This window comes from Salvelinus fontinalis, chromosome 23, assembly GCF_029448725.1.
Source record: "Salvelinus fontinalis isolate EN_2023a chromosome 23, ASM2944872v1, whole genome shotgun sequence".
Lineage (NCBI taxonomy): Eukaryota > Metazoa > Chordata > Actinopteri > Salmoniformes > Salmonidae > Salvelinus > Salvelinus fontinalis.
In genome coordinates this window covers 14,400,039-14,420,306 of record NC_074687.1, presented here as the reverse complement: position 1 = coordinate 14,420,306, position 20,268 = coordinate 14,400,039, and the positions used below count along the sequence as shown (strand labels likewise).

General features: G+C 51.8%; 1 protein-coding gene across 1 annotated transcript in view; it reads left to right on the top strand.

Annotated features, from left to right (window-relative positions):
* Positions 1–20,268, top strand: part of LOC129821574 (ATP-binding cassette sub-family B member 6-like) — a 55,550-nt gene that overhangs the window by 14,553 nt on the left and 20,729 nt on the right. The window contains exons 4-5 of the mRNA XM_055879231.1: positions 357–451; positions 4,253–4,321. Of these exons, the coding sequence (XP_055735206.1) occupies positions 357–451; positions 4,253–4,321 (164 nt within the window). The remainder of the gene's footprint in view (positions 1–356; positions 452–4,252; positions 4,322–20,268) is intronic.

The window sequence follows — 20,268 nt, the reverse complement described above, 5'->3', positions numbered from 1 at the left end:
TACTAACTCTCTCTCTCTCACCCTGTCTCTCTCTCTGCAGGCTACGTACTAACTCTCTCTCTCTCTCTCTCTCTCTCTCTCTCTCTCTCTCTCTCCCTGTCTCTCTCTCTCTCTCTCTCTCTCTCTCTCACCCTGTCTCTCTCTCTGCAGGCTACGTACTAACTCTCTCTCTCTCTCTCTCTCTCTCTCTCTCTCTCTCTCCCTGTCTCTCTCTCTCTCTCTCTCTCTCTCTCTCTCTCCCTGTCTCTCTCTCTGCAGGTTACGTACTAACTCTCTCTCTCTCTCTCTCTCCCTGTCTCTCTCTCTGCAGGCTATGTACTAACTGTCTCTCTCTCACCCTGTCTCTCTCTCTGCAGGCCACGTCAGCCCTGGACACACAGACAGAACGAAACATCCAGGCGTCATTCTCCAAAGTCTGTGCCAACAGGACCACTATAGTAGTGACACACAGGTAACGCTTTCAGAAGAGCCAGTCAATCATCATCTGTTCTGTTAACAGGTTTCATCTTTCTTCTCCCTCAACGTGTCTCCCAGTTGGTTACATCAAATGTATTTATAAAGCCCTTCTTACATCAGCTGATATCTCAAAGTGCTGTACAGAAACCCAGCCTAAAACCCCAAACAGCAAGCAATGCAGGTGTAGAAGCACGGTGGCTAGGAAAAACTCCCTAGAAAGGCAGGAACCTAGGAAGAAACCTAGAGAGGAACCAGGCTATGAGGGGTGGCCAGTCCTCTTCTGGCTGTGCCGGGTGGAGATTATAACAGAACATGGCCAAGATGTTCAAATGTTCATAAATGACTAGCATGGTCAAATAATAATATTCACAGTAGTTGTCGAGGGTGCAGCAAGTCAGCACCTCAGGAGTAAATGTCAGTTGGCTTTTCATAGCCGATCATTAAGAGTATCTCTACTGCTCCTGCTGTCTCTAGAGAGTTGAAAACAGCAGGTCTGGGACAGGTAGCACGTCCGGTGAACAGGTCAGGGTTCCATAGCCGCAGGCAGAACAGTTGAAACTGGAGCAGCAGCACGACCAGGTGGACTAGGAACAGCAAGATGATAGCACCACTAGCATCTAACACCGTTAAGATGATAGCACCACTAGCATCTAATACCGTTAAGATGATAGCACCACTAGCATCTAATACCGTTAAGATGATAGCACCACTAGCATCTAATACCGTTAAGATGATAGCACCACTAGCATCTAATACCGTTAAGATGATAGCACCACTAGCATCTAATACCGTTAAGATGATAGCACCACTAGCATCTAATACCGTTAAGATGATAGCACCACTAGCATCTAACACCGTTAAGATGATAGCACCACTAGCATCTAATACCGTTAAGATGGTAGCACCACTAGCATCTAATACCGTTAATATGATAGCACCACTAGCATCTAATACCGTTAAGATGATAGCACCACTAGCATCTGATACCGTTAAGATGATAGCACCACTAGCATCTAATACCGTTAAGATGATAGCACCACTAGCATCTAATACCGTTAAGATGATAGCACCACTAGCATCTAATACCGTTAAGATGATAGCACCACTAGCATCTAATACCGTTAAGATGATAGCACCACTAGCATCTAACACCGTTAAGATGGTAGCACCACTAGCATCTAATACCGTTAAGATGATAGCACCACTAGCATCTAATACCGTTAAGATGATAGCACCACTAGCATCTAATACCGTTAAGATGATAGCACCACTAGCATCTAACACCGTTAAGATGATAGCACCACTAGCATCTAATACCGTTAAGATGATAGCACCACTAGCATCTAACACAGTTAGGTCTTCCAACATGAGACTTAATGTGTTGTCATGTATTGCTGCCTTGCTATGTTGTTCTCTTAGGTCTGTCTTGTCGTGATGTATGTTTTGTCCTATATTTATATGTTATTTTTTTCTATTTAAAAATCCCAGCCCCCGTCCCTGCAGGAGGTTTTTTGCCTTTTGGTAGGCCATCATTGTAAATAAGAATTTAAGACGCTTGGATACGGCTTGATGGTGGGAGAAATATTTCATCTGATAGGAGTTACAGAGAAGTTGCAGTGGAGCAGAGACCTGAGGCTAGCGGAGATGGGATAAGGTTAGGGATGACCTAATTGCAGTATAAATAATCAGCTTCCTCTCTGTGTGCTGTCAGCCTGAAAGAGACTCCAGGCCTCAGCCCCTCAGACCCCAGTGTTCCATTCTGTTGGTTCTAACCAAGTCATTCTTATAGTGTTCTATTCGGTTTGTTCTAACCAAGTCATTCTTATAGTGTTCCATTCTACACCGATGCTGGTTCTAACCAAGTCATTCTTATAGTGTTCCATTCTATTTGTTCTAACCAAGTCATTCTTATAGTGTTCCATTCTACACCGATGTTGGTTCTAACCAAGTCATTCTTATAGTGTTCCATTCTGCTGGTTCTAACCAAGTCATTCTTATAGTGTTCCATTCTACACCGATGTTGGTTCTAACCAAGTCATTCTTATAGTGTTCCATTCTACACCGATGTTGGTTCTAACCAAGTCATTCTTATAGTGTTCCATTCTGTTGGTTCTAACCAAGTCATTCTTATAGTGTTCCATTCTGCTTGTTCTAACCAAGTCATTCTTATAGTGTTCCATTCTACACCGATGTTGGTTCTAACCAAGTCATTCTTATAGTGTTCCATTCTGTTGGTTCTAACCAAGTCATTCTTATAGTGTTCCATTCTACACCGATGTTGGTTCTAACCAAGTCATTCTTATAGTGTTCCATTCTGCTGGTTCTAACCAAGTCATTCTTATAGTGTTCCATTCTACACCGATGCTGGTTCTAACCAAGTCATTCTTATAGTGTTCCATTCTACACCAATGTTGGTTCTAACCAAGTCTTTCTTATAGTGTTCCATTCTGTTTGTTCTAACCAAGTCATTCTTATACTGTTCCATTCTACACCCATGTTGGTTCTAATCAAGCCATTCTTATAGTGTTCCATTCTACACCGATGCTGGTTCTAATCAAGTCATTCTTATAGTGTTCCATTCTACACCGATGCTGGTTCTAACCAAGTCATTCTTATAGTGTTCCATTCTACACCGATGCTGGTTCTAATCAAGTCATTCTTATAGTGTTCCATTCTACACCGATGCTGGTTCTAACCAAGTCATTCTTATAGTGTTCCATTCTGTTGGTTCTAACCAAGTCATTCTTATAGTGTTCCATTCTACACCGATGCTGGTTCTAACCAAGTCATTTTTATAGTGTTCCATTCTGTTGGTTCTAACCAAGTCATTCTTATAGTGTTCCATTCTGTTGGTTCTAACCAAGTCATTCTTATAGTATTCCATTCTACACCGATGCTGGTTCTAACCAAGTCATTCTTATAGTGTTCCGTTCTGTTGGTTCTAACCAAGTCATTCTTATAGTGTTCCATTCTACACCGATGTTGGTTCTAACCAAGTCATTCTTATAGTGTTCCATTCTACACCGATGCTGGTTCTAACCAAGTCATTCTTATAGTGTTCCATTCTGTTCGTTCTAACCAAGTCATTCTTATAGTGTTCCATTCTAAACCGATGCTGGTTCTAACCAAGTCATTCTTATAGTGTTCCATTCTACACCGATGCTGGTTATAACCAAGTCATTCTTATAGTGTTCCATTCTACACCGATGTTGGTTCTAACCAAGTCATTCTTATAGTGTTCCATTCTACACCGATGCTGGTTCTAACCAAGTCATTCTTATAGTGTTCCATTCTACACCGATGCTGGTTCTAACCAAGTCATTCTTATAGTGTTCCATTCTACACCGATGCTGGTTCTAACCAAGTCATTCTTATAGTGTTCCATTCTTTTGGTTCTAACCAAGTCATTCTTATAGTGTTCCATTCTACACCGATGCTGGTTCTAACCAAGTCATTCTTATAGTGTTCCGTTCTGTTGGTTCTAACCAAGTCATTCTTATAGTGTTCCATTCTACACCGATGCTGGTTCTAACCAAGTCATTCTTATAGTTTTCCATTCTGTTCGTTCTAACCAAGTCATTCTTATAGTGTTCCATTCTAAACCGATGCTGGTTCTAACCAAGTCATTCTTATAGTGTTCCATTCTACACCGATGCTGGTTCTAACCAAGTCATTCTTATAGTGTTCCATTCTGTTGGTTCTAACCAAGTCATTCTTATAGTGTTCCATTCTACACCGATGTTGGTTCTAACCAAGTCATTCTTGCTGAAGTGCATGGTATTGTGTTTTGTTTCAGATTGTCGACCATCATTGGATCAGATCAGATCCTGGTCGTCCAAGATGGCCAGATTGCTGAGAGAGGGAGGTGAGTAACTGGCTTTACTGATAGTAAACACGGTACAAGATGCTATACACTTTCAAAATATCCAGTCTGTCAGGCAATTTAACCTCCAGCTTCAGTGTAATAGAGGGTACCACTACCTGTGATATAGTGTCCTGGTGTGATATTCCATTATGCCAAGAGCTGTTCCCTTGCTGGACAACTGAGAGCACAAAACTGTTCCATTGGGTTTTATTCTACTGGTAGAAACAGGCTTTTACTATACAGTCATTTTGATATCAAGTTATGGCTGAGCAAACTTGACCTCTTGTTCCCGTGTCACTTCGTCGCATTTCATTCTTGCGCTTCATCAAATCTGTGAAAAGCGGTTTTAAGAAGTGGCTTTGAAAAGAGAGGGTTAAAGGACCGTTCCACAGCTGGTCTCCACGACTCTAGAGAAAGTTTTTAGTGCCACAAGTTATCCAAATTAACCAAAATTATTCAATTACTACAGGCTCCATGATGCTTGGTTTGTTAGAATGCTGAGATTACTACAGTTCCCATGATGCTTTGTGTCTGGAAGGCAGGTAGGGGGAGGAGCATCTAAGGTAGATGGGCGCTAGCTTTGTGTCTGGAAGGCAGGTAAGGGGAGGAGCATCTAAGGTAGATGGGCGCTAGCTTTGTGTCTGGAAGGCAGGTAGGGGGAGGAGCATCTAAGGTAGATGGGCGCTAGCTTTGTGTCTGGAAGGCAGGTAGGGGGAGGAGCATCTAAGGTAGATGGGCGCTAGCTTTGTGCCTGGAAGGCAGGTAGGGGGAGGAGCATCTAAGGTAGATGGGCGCTAGCTTTGTGTCTGGAAGGCAGGTAGGGGGAGGAGCATCTAAGGTAGATGGGCGCTAGCTTTGTGTCTGGAAGGCAGGTAGGGGGAGGAGCATCTAAGGTAGATGGGCGCTAGCTTTGTGTCTAAACAAACCAGAACTGGAAGTGGATGTAGTGAAGAAATAAAATGATGACCATTTAAAAACATTAGCTATCAGGCTTAACACTTACTCTACCGCCCGTATCACTATCAGGCTTAACACTTACTCTACCGCCCCGTATCACTATCACTCGACTACCGCCCCGTATCACTATCAGGCTTAACACTTACTACCACCCCGTATCACTATCAGGCTTAACACTTACTCTACCGCCCCGTATCACTATCACTCGACTACCGCCCCGTATCACTATCAGGCTTAACACTTACTCTACCGCCCTGTATCACTATCAGGCTTAACACTTACTACCACCCCGTATCACTATCAGGCTTAACACTTACTCTACCGCCCTGTATCACTATCAGGCTTAACACTTACTCTGACGCCCCGTATCACTATCAGGCTTAACACTTACTCTACCGCCCTGTATCACTATCAGGCTTAACACTTACTCTACCGCCCTGTATCACTATCAGGCTTAACACTTACTCTGACGCCCCGTATCACTATCAGGCTTAACACTTACTCTGACGCCCCGTATCACTATCAGGCTTAACACTTACTCTACCGCCCTGTATCACTATCAGGCTTAACACTTACTCTACCGCCCTGTATCACTATCAGGCTTAACACTTACTCTGACGCCCCGTATCACTATCAGGCTTAACACTTACTCTACCGCCCTGTATCACTATCAGGCTTAACACTTACTCTGACGCCCCGTATCACTATCAGGCTTAACACTTACTCTGACGCCCCGTATCACTATCAGGCTTAACACTTACTCTACCGCCCTGTATCACTATCAGGCTTAACACTTACTCTACCGCCCTGTATCACTATCAGGCTTAACACTTACTCTGACGCCCCGTATCACTATCAGGCTTAACACTTACTCTGACGCCCCGTATCACTATCAGGCTTAACACTTACTCTACCGCCCTGTATCACTATCAGGCTTAACACTTACTACCACCCCGTATCACTATCAGGCTTAACACTTACTCTGACGCCCCGTATCACTATCAGGCTTAACACTTACTACCACCCCGTATCACTATCAGGCTTAACACTTACTCTGACGCCCCGTATCACTATCAGGCTTAACACTTACTCTGACGCCCTGTATCACTATCAGGCTTAACACTTACTACCACCCCGTATCACTATCAGGCTTAACACTTACTCTACCGCCCGTATCACTATCACTCGACTACCGCCCCGTATCACTATCAGGCTTAACACTTACTCTGACGGCCCGTATCACTCATGACTACCGCCCTGTATCGCTCATGACTACCACCCCGTATCACTCATGACTACCGCCCCGTATCACTCATGACTACCGCCCCGTATCACTCATGACTACCGCCCCGTATCACTCATGACGACCGTCCTGTATCACTCATGACTACCACCCCGTATCACTCATGACTACCGCCCCGTATCACTCATGACTACCGCCCCATATCACTCATGACTACCGCCCTGTATCACTCATGACTACCGCCCCGTATCACTCATGACTACCACCCCGTATCACTCATGACTACCACCCCGTATCACTCATGACTACCACCCCGTATCACTCATGACGACCGCCCCGTATCACTCATGACGACCGTCCTGTATCACTCATGACTACCACCCCGTATCACTCATGACTACCACCCCGTATCACTCATGACGACCACCCCGTATAACTCATGACGACCGCCCCGTATCACTCATGAGTACCGCCCCGTATCACTCATGACGACCGCCCGGTATCACTCATGACTACCGCACCGTATCACTCATGACTACCGTCCTGTATCACTCATGACTACCGCCCCGTATCACTCATGACTACCGCCCCGTATTACTCATGACTACCGCCCCGTATCACTCATGACGACCGTCCTGTATCACTCATGACTACCGCCCTGTATCACTCACGACGACCGCTCGTATCACTCATGACGACCGTCCTGTATCACTCATGACTACCACCCCGTATCACTCATGACTACCACCCCGTATCACTCATGACGACCACCCCGTATAACTCATGACGACCGCCCCGTATCACTCATGAGTACCGCCCCGTATCACTCATGACGACCGCCCCGTATCACTCATGACTACCGCCCCGTATCACTCATGACTACCGTCCTGTATCACTCATGACTACCGCCCCGTATCACTCATGACTACCGCCCCGTATTACTCATGACTACCGCCCCGTATCACTCATGACGACCGTCCTGTATCACTCATGACTACCGCCCTGTATCACTCACGACGACCGCTCGTATCACTCATGACGACCGCCCCGTATCACTCATGACTACCGCCCCGTATCACTCATGACGACCGCCCCGTATCACTCATGACTACCGCCCCGTATCACTCATGACGACCGAACCGTATCACTCATGACGACCGCCCCGTATCACTCATGACTACCGCCCGTATCACTCATGACTACCGCCCCGTATCACTCATGACTTCCGCCCCGTATTACTCATGACGACCGCCCCGTATCACTCATGACTACCGCCCCGTATCACTCATGACTACCGCCCCGTATCACTCATGACTACCGCTCGTATCACTCATGACGACCGTCCCGTATCACTCATGACGACCGTCCCGTATCACTCATGACGACCGTCCCGTATCACTCATGACGACCGTCCTGTATCACTCATGACTACCGCCCCGTATCACTCATGACTACCGCCCCGTATCACTCATGACTACCGCCCCGTATCACTCATGACTACCGCCCCGTATCACTCATGACTACCGCTCGTATCACTCATGACGACCGTCCCGTATCACTCATGACGACCGTCCTGTATCACTCATGACGACCGTCCTGTATCACTCATGACTACCGCCCCGTATCACTCATGACTACCGCCCCGTATCACTCATGACTACTGCCCCGTATTACTCATGACGACCGTCCCGTATCACTCATGACTACCGCCCCGTATCACTCATGACTACCGCCCCGTATCACTCATGACTACTGCCCCGTATTACTCACGACGACCGCCCGTATCACTCATGACGACCGCCCCGTATCACTCATGACGACCGCCCGTATCACTCATGACTACCGCCCCGTATCACTCATGACTACCGCCCCGTATCACTCATGACTACCGCCCCGTATCACTCATGACGACCGCCCTGTATCACTCATGACGACCGCCCCGTATCACTCATGACGACCGCCCCGTATCACTCATGACTACCGCCCCGTATCACTCATGACTACCGCCCCGTATCACTCATGACTACCGCCCCGTATCACTCATGACTACCGCCCCGTATCACTCATGACTACCGCCCCGTATCACTCATGACTACCGTCCCGTATCACTCATGACTACCGTCCCGTATAACTCATGACTACCGCCCCTTATCACTCATGACGACCGCCCCGTATCACTCATGACGACCGTCCCGTATCACTCATGACTACTGCCCCTTATCACTCATGACGACCGCCCCGTATCACTCATGACGACCGCCCCGTATCACTCATGACTACCGCTCGTATCACTCATGACTACCGCCCGTATAACTCATGACTACCGCCCCGTATCACTCATGACTACCGTCCCGTATCACTCATGACTACCGCCCCGTATCACTCATGACTACCGTCCCGTATCACTCATGACTACCGCCCCGTATCACTCATGACTACCGTCCCGTATCACTCATGACTACCGCCCCGTATCACTCATGACTACCGCCCCGTATAACTCATGACTACCGCCCCGTATAACTCATGACTACCGCCCCGTATCACTCATGACTACCGCCCCGTATCACTCATGACGACCGCTCGTATCACTCATGACTACCGCCCGTATCACTCATGACTACCGCCCCGTATAACTCATGACTACCGCCCCGTATAACTCATGACTACCGCCCCGTATCACTCATGACGACCGCCCCGTATAACTCATGACGACCGCCCCGTATCACTCATGACTACCGCCCGTATCACTCATGACTACCGCCCCGTATCACTCATGACTACCGCCCGTATCACTCATGACTACCACCCCGTATCACTCATGACTACCGCCCGTATCACTCATGACGACCGCCCCGTATCACTCATGACTACCACCCTGTATCACTCATGACTACCGCCCGTATCACTCATGACGACCGCCCGTATCACTCATGACTACCGCCCCGTATAACTCATGACTACCGCCCCGTATAACTCATGACTACCGCCCCGTATCACTCATGACTACCGCCCCGTATCACTCATGACTACCGCCCCGTATCACTCATGACTACCGCCCGTACCACTCATGACTACAGCCCCGTATCACTCATGACTACCGTCCCGTATCACTCATGACGACCGCCCGTATTACTCATGACGACCGCCCCGTATCACTCATGACTACCACCCCGTTTCACTCATGACGACCGCCCTGTATCACTCATGACTACCGCCCCGTATTACTCATGACGACCGCCCCGTATCACTCATGACTACCGTCCCGTATCACTCATGACCACCGCCCCGTATCACTCATGACTACCGCCCCGTATCACTCATGACTACCGCCCCGTATCACTCATGACTACCGCCCCGTATCACTCATGACTACCGCCCCGTATCACTCATGACTACCGCCCCGTATCACTCATGACTACCGCCCCGTATCACTCATGACGACCGCCCCGTATCACTCATGACGACCGCCCCGTATCACTCATGACTACCGCCCCGTATCACTCATGACTACCACCCCGTATCACTCATGACTACCGCCCCGTATCACTCATGACTACCGCCCCGTATCACTCATGACTACCGCCCCGTATCACTCATGACTACCGCCCCGTATAACTCATGACTACCGCCCCGTATCACTCATGAATACCGCCCCGTATCACTCATGACTACCGCCCCGTATCACTCATGACGACCGCCCCGTATAACTCATGACGACCGCCCCGTATCACTCATGACTACCGCCCCGTATCACTCATGACTACCATCCCGTATCACTCATGACTACCGCCCCGTATCACTCATGACTACCGCCCCGTATCACTCATGACTACCGCCCCGTATCACTCATGACAACCGCCCGTATCGCTCATGACTACCGCCCGTATCGCTCATGACTACCGCCCGTATCACTCATGACTACTGCCCCGTATCACTCATGACTACCGCCCCCGTATCACTCATGACTACCGCCCCGTATCACTCATGACTACCGCCCCGTATAACTCATGACGACCGCCCGTATCACTCATGACTACCGCCCCTTATCACTCATGACTACTGCCCCGTATCACTCATGACTACCGCCCCGTATAACTCATGACTACCGCCCCGTATCACTCATGACTACCGCCCCGTATCACTCATGACGACGCTCGTATCACTCATGACTACCGCCCGTATCACTCATGACTACCGCCCGTATCACTCATGACTACCGCCCCATATCACTCATGACTACCGCCCCTTATCACTCATGACTACCGCCCCGTATAACTCATGACTACCGCCCCGTATAACTCATGACTACCGCCCCGTATCACTCATGACTACCGCCCCGTATCACTCATGACGACCGCTCGTATCACTCATGACTACCGCCCCGTATCACTCATGACTACCGCCCCGTATCACTCATGACTACCGCCCTGTATCACTCATGACTACCGCCCCGTATCACTCATGACGACCGTCCTGTATCACTCATGACTACCGCCCCGTATCACTCATGACGACCGTCCTGTATCACTCATGACTACCACCCCGTATCACTCATGACTACCGCCCCGTATCACTCATGACTACCGCCCCATATCACTCATGACTACCGCCCTGTATCACTCATGACTACCGCCCCGTATCACTCATGACTACCACCCCGTATCACTCATGACTACCACCCCGTATCACTCATGACTACCACCCCGTATCACTCATGACGACCGCCCCGTATCACTCATGACGACCGTCCTGTATCACTCATGACTACCACCCCGTATCACTCATGACTACCACCCCGTATCACTCATGACGACCACCCCGTATAACTCATGACGACCGCCCCGTATCACTCATGAGTACCGCCCCGTATCACTCATGACGACCGCCCGGTATCACTCATGACTACCGCCCCGTATCACTCATGACTACCGTCCTGTATCACTCATGACTACCGCCCCGTATCACTCATGACTACCGCCCCGTATTACTCATGACTACCGCCCCGTATCACTCATGACGACCGTCCTGTATCACTCATGACTACCGCCCTGTATCACTCACGACGACCGCTCGTATCACTCATGACGACCGTCCTGTATCACTCATGACTACCACCCAGTATCACTCATGACTACCACCCCGTATCACTCATGACGACCACCCCGTATAACTCATGACGACCGCCCCGTATCACTCATGAGTACCGCCCCGTATCACTCATGACGACCGCCCCGTATCACTCATGACTACCGCCCCGTATCACTCATGACTACCGTCCTGTATCACTCATGACTACCGCCCCGTATCACTCATGACTACCGCCCCGTATTACTCATGACTACCGCCCCGTATCACTCATGACGACCGTCCTGTATCACTCATGACTACCGCCCTGTATCACTCACGACTACCGCTCGTATCACTCATGACGACCGCCCCGTATCACTCATGACTACCGCCCCGTATCACTCATGACGACCGCCCCGTATCACTCATGACTACCGCCCCGTATCACTCATGACTACCGCCCCGTATCACTCATGACGACCGCCCCGTATCACTCATGACGACCGCCCCGTATCACTCATGACTACCGCCCGTATCACTCATGACTACCGCCCCGTATCACTCATGACTACCGCCCCGTATTACTCATGACGACCGCCCCGTATCACTCATGACTACCGCCCCGTATCACTCATGACTACCGCCCCGTATCACTCATGACTTCCGCTCGTATCACTCATGACGACCGTCCCGTATCACTCATGACGACCGTCCTGTATCACTCATGACGACCGTCCTGTATCACTCATGACTACCGCCCCGTATCACTCATGACTACCGCCCCGTATCACTCATGACTACCGCCCCGTATCACTCATGACTACCGCCCCGTATCACTCATGACTACCGCTCGTATCACTCATGACGACCGTCCCGTATCACTCATGACGACCGTCCTGTATCACTCATGACGACCGTCCTGTATCACTCATGACTACCGCCCCGTATCACTCATGACTACCGCCCCGTATCACTCATGACTACTGCCCCGTATTACTCATGACGACCGTCCCGTATCACTCATGACTACCGCCCCGTATCACTCATGACTACCGCCCCGTATCACTCATGACTACTGCCCCGTATTACTCACGACGACCGCCCGTATCACTCATGACGACCGCCCCGTATCACTCATGACGACCGCCCGTATCACTCATGACTACCGCCCCGTATCACTCATGACTACCGCCCCGTATCACTCATGACTACCGCCCCGTATCACTCATGACGACCGCCCTGTATCACTCATGACGACCGCCCCGTATCACTCATGACGACCGCCCCGTATCACTCATGACTACCGCCCCGTATCACTCATGACTACCGCCCCGTATCACTCATGACTACCGCCCCGTATCACTCATGACTACCGCCCCGTATCACTCATGACTACCGCCCCGTATCACTCATGACGACCGCCCCGTATCACTCATGACGACCGCCCCGTATCACTCATGACTACCGCCCCGTATCACTCATGACTACCGCCCCGTATCACTCATGACTACCGCCCCGTATCACTCATGACTACCGCCCCGTATCACTCATGACTACCGCCCCGTATCACTCATGACTACCGCCCCGTATAACTCATGACTACCGCCCCGTATCACTCATGACTACCGCCCCGTATCACTCATGACGACCGCCCCGTATCACTCATGACTACCGCCCCTTATCACTCATGACTACCGCCCCGTATCACTCATGACTACCGCCCCGTATCACTCATGACGACCGCCCGTATCACTCATGACGACCGCCCGTATCACTCATGACGACCGCCCGTATCACTCATAATGACCGCCCGTATCACTCATGACGACCGCCCCCTATCACTCATGACGACCGCCCCGTATCACTCATGACTACCGCCCGTATCACTCATGACGACCGCCCGTATCACTCATGACGACCGCCCGTATCACTCATGACGACCGCCCGTATCACTCATGACGACCGCCCGTATCACTCATAATGACCGCCCGTATCACTCATGACGACCGCCCCCTATCACTCATGACGACCGCCCCGTATCACTCATGATGACCGCCCGTATCACTCATGACTACCGCCCGTATCACTCATGACTACCGCCCGTATCACTCATGACGACCGCCCGTATTACTCATGACGACCGCCCCGTATAACTCATGACTACCGCCCCGTATTACTCATGACTACCGCCCCGTATCACTCATGACGACCGTCCTGTATCACTCATGACGACCGCCCCGTATCACTCATGACTACCGCCCCGTATCACTCATGACGACCGCCCCGTATCACTCATGACTACCGCCCCGTATCACTCATGACGACCGCCCCGTATCACTCATGACGACCGCCCCGTATCACTCATGACTACCGCCCGTATCACTCATGACTACCGCCCCGTATCACTCATGACTACCGCCCCGTATTACTCATGACGACCGCCCCGTATCACTCATGACTACCGCCCCGTATCACTCATGACTACCGCCCCGTATCACTCATGACCACCGCTCGTATCACTCATGACGACCGTCCCGTATCACTCATGACGACCGTCCTGTATCACTCATGACGACCGTCCTGTATCACTCATGACTACCGCCCCGTATCACTCATGACTACCGCCCCGTATCACTCATGACTACCGCCCCGTATCACTCATGACTACCGCCCCGTATCACTCATGACTACCGCTCGTATCACTCATGACGACCGTCCCGTATCACTCATGACGACCGTCCTGTATCACTCATGACGACCGTCCTGTATCACTCATGACTACCGCCCCGTTTCACTCATGACTACCGCCCCGTATCACTCATGACTACTGCCCCGTATTACTCATGACGACCGTCCTGTATCACTCATGACTACCGCCCCGTATCACTCATGACTACCGCCCCGTATCACTCATGACTACTGCCCCGTATTACTCACGACGACCGCCCGTATCACTCATGACGACCGCCCCGTATCACTCATGACGACCGCCCGTATCACTCATGACTACCGCCCGTATCACTCATGACTACCGCCCCGTATCACTCATGACGACCGCCCCGTATCACTCATGACAACCGCCCCGTATCACTCATGACGACCGCCCCGTATCACTCATGACTACCGCCCCGTATCACTCATGACGACCGCCCCGTATCACTCATGACTACCGCCCCGTATCACTCATGACTACCGCCCCGTATCACTCATGACTACCGCCCCATATCACTCATGACTACTGCCCCGTATCACTCATGACTACCGCCCCGTATCACTCATGACTACCGTCCCGTATCACTCATGACTACCGCCCCGTATCACTCATGACTACCGTCCCGTATCACTCATGACTACCGTCCCGTATAACTCATGACTACCGCCCCTTATCACTCATGACAACCGCCCCGTATCACTCATGACGACCGTCCCGTATCACTCATGACTACCGCCCATTATCACTCATGACGACCGCCCCGTATCACTCATGACGACCGCCCCGTATCACTCATGACTACCGCTCGTATCACTCATGACTACCGCCCCGTATAACTCATGACTACTGCCCCGTATCACTCATGACTACCGTCCCGTATCACTCATGACTACCGCCCCGTATCACTCATGACTACCGTCCCGTATCACTCATGACGACCGCCCCGTATCACTCATGACTACCGCCCCTTATCACTCATGACTACCGCCCCGTATCACTCATGACTACCGCCCCGTATCACTCATGACGACCGCCCGTATCACTCATGACGACCGCCCGTATCACTCATGACGACCGCCCGTATCACTCATGACGACCGCCCGTATCACTCATAATGACCGCCCGTATCACTCATGACGACCGCCCCCTATCACTCATGACGACCGCCCCGTATCACTCATGACTACCGCCCGTATCACTCATGACTACCGCCCGTATCACTCATGACGACCGCCCGTATCACTCATGACGACCGCCCGTATCACTCATAATGACCGCCCGTATCACTCATGACGACCGCCCCCTATCACTCATGACGACCGCCCCGTATCACTCATGACGACCGCCCGTATCACTCATGACTACCGCCCGTATCACTCATGACTACCGCCCGTATCACTCATGACGACCGCCCGTATTACTCATGACGACCGCCCCGTATAACTCATGACTACCGCCCCGTATTACTCATGACTACCGCCCCGTATCACTCATGACGACCGTCCTGTATCACTCATGACTACCGCCCCGTATCACTCACGACGACCGCTCGTATCACTCACGACGACCGCCCCGTATCACTCATGACTACCGCCCCGTATCACTCATGACGACCGCCCCGTATCACTCATGACTACCGCCCCGTATCACTCATGACGACCGCCCCGTATCACTCATGACGACCGCCCCGTATCACTCATGACTACCGCCCGTATCACTCATGACTACCGCCCCGTATCACTCATGACTACCGCCCCGTATTACTCATGACGACCGCCCCGTATCACTCATGACTACCGCCCCGTATCACTCATGACTACCGCCCCGTATCACTCATGACCACCGCTCGTATCACTCATGACGACCGTCCCGTATCACTCATGACGACCGTCCTGTATCACTCATGACGACCGTCCTGTATCACTCATGACTACCGCCCCGTATCACTCATGACTACCGCCCCGTATCACTCATGACTACCGCCCCGTATCACTCATGACTACCGCCCCGTATCACTCATGACTACCGCTCGTATCACTCATGACGACCGTCCCGTATCACTCATGACGACCGTCCTGTATCACTCATGACGACCGTCCTGTATCACTCATGACTACCGCCCCGTTTCACTCATGACTACCGCCCCGTATCACTCATGACTACTGCCCCGTTTCACTCATGACTACCGCCCCGTATCACTCATGACTACTGCCCCGTATTACTCATGACGACCGTCCTGTATCACTCATGACTACCGCCCCGTATCACTCATGACTACCGCCCCGTATCACTCATGACTACTGCCCCGTATTACTCACGACGACCGCCCGTATCACTCATGACGACCGCCCCGAATCACTCATGACGACCGCCCGTATCACTCATGACTACCGCCCCGTATCACTCATGACTACCGCCCCGTATCACTCATGACGACCGCCCCGTATCACTCATGACAACCGCCCCGTATCACTCATGACGACCGCCCCGTATCACTCATGACTACCGCCCCGTATCACTCATGACGACCGCCCCGTATCACTCATGACTACCGCCCCGTATCACTCATGACTACCGCCCCGTATCACTCATGACTAACGCCCCGTATCACTCATGACTACCGCCCCGTATCACTCATGACTACCGCCCCGTATCACTCATGACTACCGTCCCGTATCACTCATGACTACCGCCCCGTATCACTCATGACTACCGTCCCGTATCACTCATGACTACCGTCCCGTATAACTCATGACTACCGCCCCTTATCACTCATGACAACCGCCCCGTATCACTCATGACGACCGTCCCGTATCACTCATGACTACCGCCCCTTATCACTCATGACGACCGCCCCGTATCACTCATGACGACCGCCCGTATCACTCATGACGACCGCCCCGTATCACTCACGACGACCGCCCATATCACTCATGACTACCGCCCCGTATCACTCATGACTACCGCCCCGTATCACTCATGACTACCGCCCCGTATCACTCATGACGACCGCCCTGTATCACTCATGACGACCGCCCCGTATCACTCATGACGACCGCCCCGTATCACTCATGACGACCGCCCCGTATCACTCATGACGACCGCCCCGTATCACTCATGACTACCGCCCCGTATCACTCATGACTACCGCCCCGTATCACTCATGACTACCGCCCCGTATCACTCATGACTACAGCCCCGTATCACTCATGACTACCGTCCCGTATCACTCATGACGACCGCCCGTATTACTCATGACGACCGCCCCGTATCACTCATGACTACCACCCCGTTTCACTCATGACGACCGCCCTGTATCACTCATGACTACCGCCCCGTATTACTCATGACGACCGCCCCGTATCACTCATGACTACCGTCCCGTATCACTCATGACCACCGCCCCGTATCACTCATGACTACCGCCCCGTATCACTCATGACTACCGCCCCGTATCACTCATGACTACCGCCCCGTATCACTCATGACTACCGCCCCGTATCACTCATGACTACCGCCCCGTATCACTCATGACTACCGCCCCGTATCACTCATGACGACCGCCCCGTATCACTCATGACGACCGCCCCGTATCACTCATGACTACCGCCCCGTATCACTCATGACTACCGCCCCGTATCACTCATGACTACCGCCCCGTATCACTCATGACTACCGCCCCGTATCACTCATGACTACCGCCCCGTATCACTCATGACTACCGCCCCGTATAACTCATGACTACCGCCCCGTATCACTCATGACTACCGCCCCGTATCACTCATGACTACCGCCCCGTATCACTCATGACGACCGCCCCGTATCACTCATGACTACCGCCCCTTATCACTCATGACTACCGCCCCGTATAACTCATGACTACCGCCCCGTATCACTCATGACTACCGCCCCGTATCACTCATGACTACCGCCCCGTATCACTCATGACTACCGCCCGTATCACTCATGACGACCGCCCGTATCACTCATGACGACCGCCCGTATCACTCATGACGACCGCCCGTATCACTCATGACGACCGCCCGTATCACTCATAATGACCGCCCGTATCACTCATGACGACCGCCCCCTATCACTCATGACGACCGCCCCGTATCACTCATGACTACCGCCCGTATCACTCATGACTACCGCCCGTATCACTCATGACGACCGCCCGTATCACTCATGACGACCGCCCGTATCACTCATAATGACCGCCCGTATCACTCATGACGACCGCCCCCTATCACTCATGACGACCGCCCCGTATCACTCATGACGACCGCCCGTATCACTCATGACTACCGCCCGTATCACTCATGACTACCGCCCGTATCACTCATGACGACCGCCCGTATTACTCATGACGACCGCCCCGTATAACTCATGAGTACCGCCCCGTATTACTCATGACTACCGCCCCGTATCACTCATGACGACCGTCCTGTATCACTCATGACTACCGCCCCGTATCACTCACGACGACCGCTCGTATCACTCACGACGACCGCCCCGTATCACTCATGACTACCGCCCCGTATCACTCATGACGACCGCCCCGTATCACTCATGACTACCGCCCCGTATCACTCATGACGACCGCCCCGTATCACTCATGACGACCGCCCCGTATCACTCATGACTACCGCCCGTATCACTCATGACTACCGCCCCGTATCACTCATGACTACCGCCCCGTATTACTCATGACGACCGCCCCGTATCACTCATGACTACCGCCCCGTATCACTCATGACTACCGCCCCGTATCACTCATGACCACCGCTCGTATCACTCATGACGACCGTCCCGTATCACTCATGACGACCGTCCTGTATCACTCATGACGACCGTCCTGTATCACTCATGACTACCGCCCCGTATCACTCATGACTACCGCCCCGTATCACTCATGACTACCGCCCCGTTTCACTCATGACTACCGCCCCGTATCACTCATGACTACTGCCCCGTATTACTCATGACGACCGTCCTGTATCACTCATGACTACCGCCCCGTATCACTCATGACTACCGCCCCGTATCACTCATGACTACTGCCCCGTATTACTCACGACGACCGCCCGTATCACTCATGACGACCGCCCCGTATCACTCATGACGACCGCCCGTATCACTCATGACTACCGCCCCGTATCACTCATGACTACCGCCCCGTATCACTCATGACGACCGCCCCGTATCACTCATGACGACCGCCCCGTATCACTCATGACTACCGCCCCGTATCACTCATGACGACCGCCCCGTATCACTCATGACGACCGCCCCGTATCACTCATGACGACCGCCCCGTATCACTCATGACTACCGCCCCGTATCACTCATGACGACCGCCCCGTATCACTCATGACTACCGCACCGTATCACTCATGACTACCGCCCCGTATCACTCATGACTACCGTCCCGTATCACTCATGACTACCGCCCCGTATCACACATGACTACCGTCCCGTATCACTCATGACTACCGCCCCGTATCACTCATGACTACCGTCCCGTATCACTCATGACTACCGCCCCGTATCACTCATGACTACCGCCCCGTATAACTCATGACTACCGCCCCGTATAACTCATGACTACCGCCCCGTATCACTCATGACGACCGCTCGTATCACTCATGACTACCGCCCGTATCACTCATGACTACCGCCCCGTATAACTCATGACTACCGCCCCGTATAACTCATGACTACCGCCCCGTATAACTCATGACTACCGCCCCGTATCACTCATGACGACCGCTCGTATCACTCATGACTACCGCCCGTATCACTCATGACTACCGCCCCGTATAACTCATGACTACCGCCCCGTATAACTCATGACTACCGCCCCGTATCACTCATGACGACCGCCCCGTATCACTCATGACGACCGCCCCGTATCACTCATGACTACCGCCCGTATCACTCATGACTACCGCCCCGTATCACTCA